Source organism: Olea europaea, unplaced genomic scaffold (genome assembly GCF_002742605.1).
Source record: "Olea europaea var. sylvestris unplaced genomic scaffold, O_europaea_v1 scaffold298, whole genome shotgun sequence".
In the NCBI taxonomy this organism is placed as follows: domain Eukaryota; kingdom Viridiplantae; phylum Streptophyta; class Magnoliopsida; order Lamiales; family Oleaceae; genus Olea; species Olea europaea.
The window spans coordinates 308358-319615 of record NW_019248434.1 but is presented as its reverse complement, the minus strand read 5'-3'; the positions used below and the strand labels follow the sequence as shown (position 1 = coordinate 319615).

Here is an 11258-nt window from a genome sequence, read left to right as displayed (position 1 = left end):
CCTTTCTAGCCTGCCTAATAACTTCATTTTTCTAAAAAATAGCTCATTGTAGCCTTGGAATCAATAGAATGAGTTCGTGTCAACCGATTGGGTTATCCATAAAGAAGTATACAAAAATAAACCTTAAAAATTTGAGCCATCATATTTTTAGCTGCCTTCACTGGACAAAGTTGTTCATAAAGTGCTCGATCTTCGAGAAATAAAAGGCCTTCACTAAGTCCAACCACTCCCAATTTAGAAAACGTAGATGAGCTTGAAAGAAAGTAAGTATGATCGAATCAGATCGATAAGGAGGAAGCATCAGGTAGCTCGGTCTGGCTCAAAAGACCATCCGACGAAATTGGGGTATTAGCAAGTACCGTATAAGGAGAAATCTTCCTAGACTTCTCCTTTGCCTTTCTCCTTTCCAAAGCATCAAGCAACGATCCTACCACTCTTGACATTATTTGATCTGCAATCTCATGATCGGTTGAGTTAAGTAGACCACCGAAAGGAATGTCATTACCAAGAATTTTTATACCTCTCTTTACCATTTAATAGCGATCTTATGTCTTGGAAAATCGGAAAGAATTCCTCTTAGTTTTGCAGAAGTATGTTCCCATAAGCTGCTGGAAGAAAGGACTTTTGAAGATAGAAGGAAATGATAATTTCTCTGATCCTTGGGTATCGCCAGGGTCTTAAAAATATGCTCTTTTACGAACAAGCCTTCGATGGGCCACGTGTTGATGGGAAGACCTATAAGAAAATGAAATAAGAACCTCGAATCAGTTAAGCGCATTGGAAGCAAGCCAGCTGCAATACGCAACGATAATTCTTCGATCGAAAAAAGTCACCTGATGCGAGAAAATAATACCCTTTCCAGCCTTTATCCCCATAAGAAAGACCAACTATCAGTGAATCGAAAATTTCCTTGCATTTAAGGAAAATTGACCTTTTTCACCATCTGTTCCCTTATGAAATAATCATGCAGTAGTTCTAGCATGCCAAATGGGATATCGTGTCGCTCAATCAAGACCTAAAGTGCTAAAAGCAATTGCCAAGATTTAGGCACGATTTGGCTCGATGCAATCTCAAAATACTCCAACGCGTGAAGAATCAGAAATTGAAAGCCATCCTTAAATGGCAACTCATAGAAAAACATCCAACTTGGGACATTCTATGAAACTCTTTCGTGCAATCGTGGTGGAAAAAGTTTAACAAATGCGAGAATGTCTTAGGCGTTTCATGCTCGGTATTTTCTTATTAAACATGATGCTGCTACCGCTTGGATAGCCCTGTTCAAATTAACTATGTCTAGGATGGCCATCATCAGGACTTGGATTGGTTGAACCACTATTAATATCAATGCTCTCTAGATCAATTTCATAAGAGAAATGAATCCTCGGATCACCTACGAACTCGGCCAGTGTTGGCCTGTCTGGACAAGCTAAACCCATATAATCATCTAGCCACGAGTTTTTCACTTGGATTGTTAGACTTACTTATGTCACCGGTCGGCCATACTTCGGCCAAAATTTCATACCGAATGTCTCAAAAATCACTCCAATCTATTGTTTATCAAAAAAATTATTCACTAACGATTTCACTCTACGATGGATCAAACTCCAGAAACACCAAATCAAAACCAATACAAACACCAAAGAACTTGAAAAAAGATTTGAAGAACACTCAAGAACATTCGAAAAAAGGCAAGAACTTGAAGAACATAGGAGAGAAACTCACCAAAATTTTTGAAGCTTCTTGATAATTACCCAAGTCACTTGAAAAATGAGGATAGGATGCTTTAAATTGTAGAAATTGACATGTTAAACGAGATGGGTAAATGAATTCATAAATGTGTTCAGAATCATCAACCAAATGTGTTCACTCAACCTTGTAGATGAACATTCACATCATCCTGACTAATGTGCTGTGTAGAACGTACCATACTATCTAGTCGGATAAGCATCTTTCTTTCCGAATGGACACATTGATTTTTTGGACTAGTAAACCAAGCGATGAATATGGCATGATCTAGACAAATAAACTATCTTTTCTTTCATGTGGACATACTGATCATTTGAAATAGCAAACCAAGAAATGCATATGGCACGATTCTTACGAATCAATGATCTTTCCTTTCAAATGAATACATCGATCGATCGAACTAGTAAATCAAGGAGTGCATATCGCACGATCTAGATGGATTATATATATAAGGGTTACCACCACCACTCGACAATGGACGAGTGGTGATAAAGTTGCACGCACAAGTAGCATGCATGCCACCTTTTTGTAGAATTTACCTCGTGGTACCACTACCATGTGGTAAATTTCCACTAGAAGCCATGGGGATATATATATGCTTTCATATTTTTTTACATATCAAATCGTGCCGAACCAAAAACTAACCGACTTACAAGCTAAAAAATTGTACGGCTCGGCTAGTAGTACTTTATTCCTCTAAGTGTCGTATGGCTCCCGATCATGCAATAATTCCTATAAAATCGTAGGGCTCAACAAGCGAACAATAATCTTCATGACGTTTTTAATGATCGGATGATGTTCACTCACCACCGTATGATCAAATGGTCTGCCCTATGATCAAAGCTCACTCTCAACCAAGGGTCTGATTATCCCTAAGCCCGAATTACTCTTTCATTCGAGTAGAACTCGTACAAAAGAGTGGATGACAAACTGTAATGGTAAAAATTAATCCACAAGTCCAAGCGGCCCAAACCATAAAATAGGGTACACATACAGTCCAACTGCGCCATCCTTGGCCCAACTCATTATAACGATTGATCCGAATATGTGGTCCAAGACCCACGTATCAATTTCAAACCTCTAATAATTTATTTTCAAGATGAATCACGTTGTGACTTATCCAAATCCAATAATAGTTATCTGTAAACGACTTTGGCATCTCAACCGAACAGATAAGATAAGATCAGATTTAGCTCTAGTCCAATCGCGCCATTCTTGGCCCAACTCATTATAACGATTAATCCAAATATGTGGTCCAAGACCCACATATCAATTCGAAACCTCTAATAATTTATTTTCAAGATAAATCACGTTGTGACTTATCCTAATCCAATAATAGTTATATGTAAATGGCTTTGGTATCTCAACCGAACAGATTAGATCATATTAGATTTAGCTCTAACCAACCACGAAATCTTGAAGAATCCCTAACAATCCCGCTTGGATGATTATCCCACTCATATAAATTTTGTAGTCACTCAAACATTTATGTATCTTAATCCACTCTACTCTAAGTCACTTCTTCTTTCTTTTCATCTGGCATTCATACAATTTTTTACGAGCTTTACTAACTTGACCGTCGCTTCAGCTAGCACCACACCAATGCCCTCTTAAGATCTTTTGCGATCATTTTTCTTCGTTCAATTTTTCAGTTACGTAGGATTACTGATGGCCTATTTGATTCGATTTTCTCAGTTGTAGAATCTATTGTCGACATTTACAAATCCAATTTCTTCACCGAATAGGATTTCTTCAATAAAATTATTTGGGATCATTCATAGCAGTCAATGGAGATGCCTATGTAACATGATTGATAAATCTTGAGAATTGATCTAATAATCAGAATAATAGGCTCGATAATAATCATGATCTTTTTGACAATTTTGAACATTTTACAACATCTTGATGGTTTGGATGATTTTTTTTTTATTTTTTTATTATAAATCATCATACATATGTTTAGATAAGATTCAAATGTAGCTTGGGCATGCAAAATTGCTAGAGAGGCAATGAAAAAATAAATGGAGCAAATAATCTTTGAATGAATCTTCATTAATAATGGTTGATGATATTACTATAGGAAGTTATAACAAAAATTATTGTGTCGATAATTCTAATGGAATTAATGACAAAGATATCCTCAATGATCATCAATGCAATGCCATTGCTATTATTAACGACATCTTCGTCGATGATGTCAACAACCATCGACGACATTTCTACCACTAGAAAAAGTCGTCGATGCCACTGACAAATCTTTGGGTTAGTTAAGTATTCTATCCACATTCCCTACTTTTTATACATTCATTAGTTCAAAAAGATCATGTCATGTGTTCCCTTCAAGGATTTGCATTTTAGCTTTTTCTTTTTTTATTATTACTATTGTAGTGGTTTAAAAAGAAAAGACCTAAGACTCGAAGCCCAAAGTCAAATTGAGCTAGACGTGAATTTTGGATCAAACCTATGACTCATAACGTAAGCTCAAATGCCAAGTATAATATTTAAAAAATAAGTTCTGAGCTTTTCATTATATAATGCTAAAATTTTCTACTTTCTTTTAAATTATAAACGACTTATAAGCTTAGCCAAACATGGACTTTTGTATCTTGAGATAGCTATGGAGCATGACTAAAAATTTTAATTTTAATTTTTACTTGTTTATTTATATTTCATAATTATAATTAAACCTAAATATGAAAAATTAAACAGTTGAAAGAGAAACCAATGTTCTCCTCGTATCCCATTTTGTTTATAGATGGAGTAACACATGACATTTTGTCATCCATGTTGGGCAAAAAAATCATATTGGAAATTTATGGGGATAAGATGGTAAATATAAAAATAACGGGCAAAATCAAAAGAACATAGTTTCGCGGCTTTGTATGATGAGTAATACTATTCTTCTGACAATATTCCCTGTGCTGTGCATACGCATACGCTGGTTGCTCTCTTTTTGTTCTACATTTTTAGGACTATGTGATCTAAATCTCATTACATGGTACTACTAACCAAAATGAAATACTAAACACCCGTTAATTATTATCAAAATCCAAAATTTATTATCGATATCGGCATAATCATAAATCGTAGTCAAATTTTCGCATTTATTGCTTTACCGTTTAAAGCCACTGTCTCCATCTCTTCTAGGGTTACATCTTCACTCTCAGATTCTGCTGCTTTTCGGAAGTTCTGCTTATTGCATGTACAATGGAGCCTTGAAAATCTTATACATATTTTGTAAGTGATTTTTGCATTTTAAGACTAATTTTTCTTCTCGGGTTTTCTTCCAATTTTCCCTGTTTGTTTTTTCAATTTCTGGTGGGGGTATTTGGAGAATTAAGGTATTGATGTACAGGAAAAATGTATCCTTTTTAGATTGTTTTTTAGTGGTTTTCATTTCATTTTAATTATTATTTTTTTGAAAAATATTCTGGGAAGAAAAATTATTTTGCCCTTTGAAGGTGTATCCTGGCTTCTAAGAGTTCTGGGTTTTCATTAAGTTCAATGAATCTGTATCTTTTGGAAAGATTTGCTTATGCTGGCACTTCGATGAATTGCATGTACAATGGAGCCTTGAAAATCTTATACATATTTTGTAAGTGATTTTTGCATTTTAAGACTAATTTTTCTTCTCGGGTTTTCTTCCAATTTTCCCTGTTTGTTTTTTCAATTTCTAGTGGGGGATATTTGGAGAATCAAGGTATTGATGTACAGGAAAAATGTATCCTCTTTAGATTGTTTATTAGTGGTTTTCATTTCATTTTAATTATTATTTTTTTGAAAAATATTCTGGGAAGAAAAATTATTTTGCCCTTTGAAGGTGTATCCTGGCTTCTAAGAGTTCTGGGTTTTCATTAAGTTCAATGAATCTGTATCTTTTGGAAAGATTTGCTTATGCTGGCACTTCGATGATCATCTTTCCCGGTAGATATGCTCTGGGTTAAAAATGGGTACTTTTTATGTATTCTTGAAAAAGAATAATATCTGTTCTTTATTGAATGTGGAATACGTTTTTGTTCTAATGTATGATTTATGGGTTTTGAGTGATGGTTGAAAGAAAGCAAATCAAATTGTCACGATCAGGTGAATAGAATGTGTGGATTGGAGAAAAGAATAAGTAGGTAGAGCTAATTTGGGCAACCATTGAGCTATGGATTTCTTCAAACTGAAGAAGTTTAGGAAGGACCGCAAGCCAAATCAGGAAGTTATTACTAAGCCAGAGCTGCATCAGGAAGAGCCCAAAAAAGACACTGTTGATGTATTGGGTAAATCGGTCAATGCTGATTCTACCAATACTGAAATAGAAGAAGAAGAAGCTAATGATGATTTCATCACAAACGAGATAAAGAGGAGGCTGAAAGAGCTGCGGCGAAACAGTTTTATGGTGTTAATACCTGAGGAAACGGCTCCAGAGGATGAGGATGTAGAAGAAGATGAAGAGGGAGAGACCAGCTCTTGTGAGTGGAGGGACATTGAAGCAGAAGGCCGGCAATTCTGGTCTGGGTTTGATGCTGTGTATGACAGATACTGTGAGAGGATGCTGTTTTTTGATCGCTTGAGTGCTCAGCAGCTGCGAGAAGTTGGTAATTTCTTTGATTACTCGAACAAGCTTGCTTCCCGAGTAATATATTTCAAGGATCTATTTCTGTATATTTATCAATGTTGGAGATCTATTAGCTTTATAGTTGTTATTGTGCTTCAGATTAAAGCAGATTGGCGACATATTTGATATAATGCATCTAATCAGCCTTACGCTTGTTTAAATGCTGTTGTCAAAATTGTACTAGATCACTTTGCTAGTTAGCTTGCTAAACATTTTAAATGAGCTTCTGACAATCACTGGACCACTAGGTTAGTGGTTGATGCTCATGGCATTTTCTTTTTTCAACTTGGACGAGATTTTGGCAGATTAAATGTTTGTTCTCTTGAAGTGAATGACAATAATGACCCAAACTATGTTCTACTGCCTCATTTCCGACCTTTGGTTGTTCATTATAAAATGGTATGTGACTCTTGTTGCTCTGAGATAAATACCAAACTTTTATTTACTCCAGCTATTGTAACTTCTTCCTTTTTTAGTTCTTTGACTTGTGTGGTTGAGGCTGATTCCTCGATCTCTACCTGCTGTGTCTCAATCTCACGAAAGCATTTAAATAAAATTCTTTTGTCAAGAAATAGATCAATCCTTCTTGGAAGTAACCCCTGAAACAATGGTGATTTGACCATCTGGGACTTGATTCCGAATCCTTTCAGGATCATTATTTGTTCCATCCTCGTAACTCAAACCTGATAGTAAGCATTTACATTCTTGCTTATTCTCCATTTTACATATCTATTGAATCCTGAGGATCAAAAATCTTGGTTTGAGATGAAGCCATTTTGTCTTGCTAGCCATTTGACATGGGATAATCCCAATATGGTCCTCAGGGAGAGAGTGTGAATGTTCTAAAGATCCTTCTTTCTGGAAAATGACACTTAATCCTGCTATGTCTACAAATGGATTTTCCAAGTGGCCCGATTCCGGAATTTCTTCACTTGTACTCCAGGTGGTAGTTTTCCATAAGTAGTCAATTTTCCTTCTTAGAAGTGCATTTTCAGCTGTGATCTTTTTTCTACGCTACTTGAAATACCACCCCCTTCCCTTGGCCTTAGCTATTCTGCAGCAGGTAACTGAGGATGGTTTCCTCATGTGTGTGGTAAGGTTGTCATTTTACAATTAAATGACCTTGAGGACCTATGAAACATGAACACTCCTATGAGGGTCATATATCCATGCCCAACATGTGCTTGTCGTCTCAAATACTTCGGACATTGTACTATATGCAAAATCATTCTTTAGCAGTATTTTTATGATCTGACTTAGTTATTATAATATAACTACTAGTTACTCTTCCGATTTAAAAGATTTCACCAACGAAAATAAAATAAAAAACTGTAATGATTTTATTTAAAAAGTATAAGAATATACTATATGAATTTGCAATGTAAGAAAATTTGAATCAATGTGTCCCTAATGTGTTTGTGTTCTATGTTTTTGAAAAATCATGTGTTAATGTCTTTGTATCATGTCGTGTTAGAGTTGCATCGTTAGCTTGGAAGGCTAGGGGTTATAGTTCATGTCGATTCAGCATTTTGAACGTCTCTAATTCAAATACGAACATGAAACAATTCACTAAGTTGTCCTACCATTAATGGGTAATCGTTATGCATCACATGGTGAACATCTATTATGCCTTAGTTCTTTTCTCAATTTGTTGTATCTTAAATTTGTTAAGCTGGTTGCTGAATTTGTTTTCTTTATTATTTAAATTCAAGTTTAAAATGTTTCAGGCTCTCAAACTGTTTCAACACTGTCACCAAGATTGGCATCCAAAAAGCTTGCTACTTCACTTGGATGCCTTTCGCTCAAAAAATTTGAAGAACCGGAAGAGGAATCTGAACAATTGCAGCAGCCTGAAAGGGACCCATTTCAGGATCTTGAAACAGCATATGTAGCACAAGTGTGCTTGACTTGGGAGGCACTGCACTGCCAATATACACAGCTGAACCATAAAATATCATGCCAACCTGAAAGTTCCACCTGTTACAACCGTAGTGCCCAACAGTTTCAGCAATTCCAGGTTTTGTTGCAGAGGTTTATTGAAAATGAACCTTTTGAGCTTGGTTCAAGGCCAGAAATCTACACCCGAACAAGAAATTCTTTACCTAAACTGCTACAAGTTCCAAAGATCCAAGGTGATGTATATTCTGTAAAATTATTGAGTTGTGTACTTTTTCCTTAACTGCTTTAATCCTGTTTAGCCTTAATTGCCATATGGAACACTTAGTCGAATTATTCTTCTATTGTTAATCTGTATATTCTTAGTGGTGCTTAAAGCTGGACTGTGTTTTGTTTTCCTGAGCAGTCTTGTGAATTTTAGGTTCTGATGAGAAAAGGAAAGGAGAAGAGGAGTTGGATTTTGTGGTACTTGCCCCTGATCTAATTAGAATAATTGAAAGCTCAATCTTAAGTTTCCACCAATTCATGAAGATGGACCAGAAAAAATCAGGTGGCATCCGTGATTTATTTGGAAGTCAGAACCAGATGGCTACTCCCCTTCAACAGATTCAGTCGTCTCATGAGAAGGTCAGCTCAATCTCCCATGGTTATCTCTACAGCGTTAATCCATTCAATTAGCAACTTCATTAGGCACACTAAAGTCTGAATCTTTGACAATGATATGCACAAAGTGATCTTTGCATTAAATCATGCTATAATAATAATAATAATAATAATAATAATAATAATAATAATAATAATAATAATAATAATAACAGAAACAGTAACAGTAGTAATAATAATAATAATACAAGTCAACTTCAGTTTATGAGAGAAAAGGTTAAATTATCTACCTTGAAGGAGGAAATGGAGGACAAACTATTTATGGTGGTGCAACCACTTACTAACTTCTCACTTTGGTAAGTCCAATCTATTGCTTCACAGCGAATTTAATAATCAACTCCTTAAAATGGGTCGGTTTAACAATGATGAGAAGAAAAATCTGTACACAATTCGGAGCCTTCTGGTGAAAGCAATCATTTAGTATAAGGATTCAGATAAGATCAGTTCGGGCATAATTTCTCTCATATCAATAAGCTAGAGAGTTTATAAAGTTTAGCCTATTTTGTGAATGTAACAAGGTACAAAAAATTTATCTTCAGAGTAATGCTCTTCTCCCTAAATGGAAGATATAACAGAGAATCTCAATTGGTGAATAGTTTCACATCTTTGAAGGTAAATTCTACTTGAACACAACTCCTGTAATGTTTTTTAATTTCAGCACTAGTCTCTTCTCCACATATGGTCTTAGTTCGTGAAAAGTGAGCTTTCTAAGTCTGAATAGGGAAAATGAAAATGTGAATATGATCTTTCAGTGTGAAGGTATCATCAGGTACATCTCTTGCTAAACTTATAATCTGAAAAAACTACAGAAAGCAATGAAACTGAAGGAACAATGGAAGAGAACAAAGAGCTATAGAAAGAAGTCATGGCCTAGTTCACAAGACGACAAGGTGATGTTGCTTGGACTTATCGATGCAAAAATTGTGTCAAGGGTATTACGAATGGTGAGGATAAGCAAAGAGCAGATGTTTTGGTGCGAAGAGAAGATGAAGAAATTAGCTATATCTGATGGTAAGCTGCAGAGAGATCCATCACCAATCCTTTTTCCCTGTTAGTTGTGCAAAAACCAGGTAAAAATGTTATTGGATATATCCCCCCACCCCCGGGGTGATCACATGCATTTAGGAATGGAATTATAATTTGGTGAAATGCTATGGATAACTTGTAGCTGCCGTAGTAATTATAAGGGAAAATATCTTTCCTGCAATCGCAGAAGTACCTCTGCAATTTTGGTTTGATGAAATCTATATGAACAGGCTACATAATATTCTTATGGTAGCTGTTAATTTCTCACATATAAATGGAGATATTTTAGTTGCGTGGGAAATTACACGTTTTCTTGCACAAATATTATGGGATCTATATTTTACGAGTAATGTACATGCAAAAATTGGCTCAACTTTTTCGATAATTGAGTTTCCACTATCTATAGAAATTTTATTTTTCGCTAATATAGGATTTTAGTTTATCAGGATGTCTATTGAACTCGTAGTATAGTCGGAGTGAATCACACATTGAACAGAAACTAAGAGCCTCCTCATTGTGCTGTTATAAAAGCAACTCTATCACGAGACTTTTTGAGTACTCCTATGTCTTGTACAATATTAAATTAAGTTTTTGAGTGTTGCTTACATTTGGGTTATTAGCAAGTTTTCTTTTCAAATATGTGCAAAAGATCATGCTCTTTGGCAGGTTTAATATCTCAATGTTAGTTTATACTATCATCATTGTTTTACATTGGTCACTGAATTGAACAAAGCGTTGTCTCACTTGTCACTGTCTCTTTCTGTTTGAAAAATTAATGACTTAGATGATATGGCAAAATGACTTGATGACATTGAAAAAATGATTTCTATTCGAATGTCAATACTATTTAGAATCAACAACTGAGCAATCACGTGCACTAGAAGATTGTTTATAAATTGTGTTTTCAAGTTCTTATTAACACTTCATTCATGCATCTTGTTTCTTTTTAATTTTGGCACATCGAAAGAGACCATGTAGAGAATTATGTGTAGGATATTTTAATGCTTTTAATCACCGGATCTTTCATGTTAAATCATCAAGAAATTGAAGAACTATAGCGGAAGCGTACCTGAATCAGACCTGATTAATATAATAACGAATTTTGCGGTATAGTCTTTCAAATCTACACGCTGTCTCCTTTTTTTCTCTGTGATGGGATGTAGTAGATAATGAATAATACGTACGTGTGATCTGGGGACCATAACCATATTTATATAGCGATACCCTTTGACCTAATTCGGCCCATCATAGAATTAGGACTTGGGCCCGATCTCTACACATATGTGAACCCATACTTTAATTGGATATATTAAAGCCTAAAATC

General features: G+C 35.3%; 1 protein-coding gene across 3 annotated transcripts; it reads left to right on the top strand.

The window, feature by feature from the left end:
• The first annotated feature begins 4652 nt into the window (after positions 1 to 4652).
• Positions 4653 to 10115, top strand: LOC111384717. Of its 3 annotated transcripts, none has more exons than XM_023009036.1 (5): positions 4653 to 4983; positions 5830 to 6329; positions 8077 to 8481; positions 8667 to 8872; positions 9718 to 10051. In XM_023009036.1, the coding sequence occupies exons 2-5, from the start codon at positions 5897 to 5899 to the stop codon at positions 9961 to 9963; spliced, it is 1290 nt and encodes a 429-aa protein (XP_022864804.1). In that variant the 5' UTR covers positions 4653 to 4983; positions 5830 to 5896; the 3' UTR covers positions 9964 to 10051. The 3 variants fall into 3 exon arrangements, with proteins under 3 accessions (XP_022864804.1, XP_022864805.1, XP_022864806.1); XM_023009037.1 differs by lacking the exon at positions 4653 to 4983 and adding an exon at positions 5301 to 5341; XM_023009038.1 differs by lacking the exon at positions 4653 to 4983 and having other exon boundaries at positions 5307 to 6329; positions 9718 to 10115.
• Positions 10116 to 11258: the final 1143 nt, after the last annotated feature.

What these genes read in the sequence shown, in the direction of transcription:
- LOC111384717 (XM_023009038.1), top strand. Translation starts at nt 5,897, where the DNA reads ATGGATTTCTTCAAACTGAAGAAGTTTAGGAAGGACCGCAAGCCAAAT. An exon ending in ACAAGTTCCAAAGATCCAAG is followed by an intron (nt 8,482 to 8,666) that starts GTGATGTATATT and finishes TGTGAATTTTAG; the next exon opens with GTTCTGATGAGAAAAGGAAA. An exon ending in TTCAGTCGTCTCATGAGAAG is followed by an intron (nt 8,873 to 9,717) that starts GTCAGCTCAATC and finishes AAAAAACTACAG; the next exon opens with AAAGCAATGAAACTGAAGGA.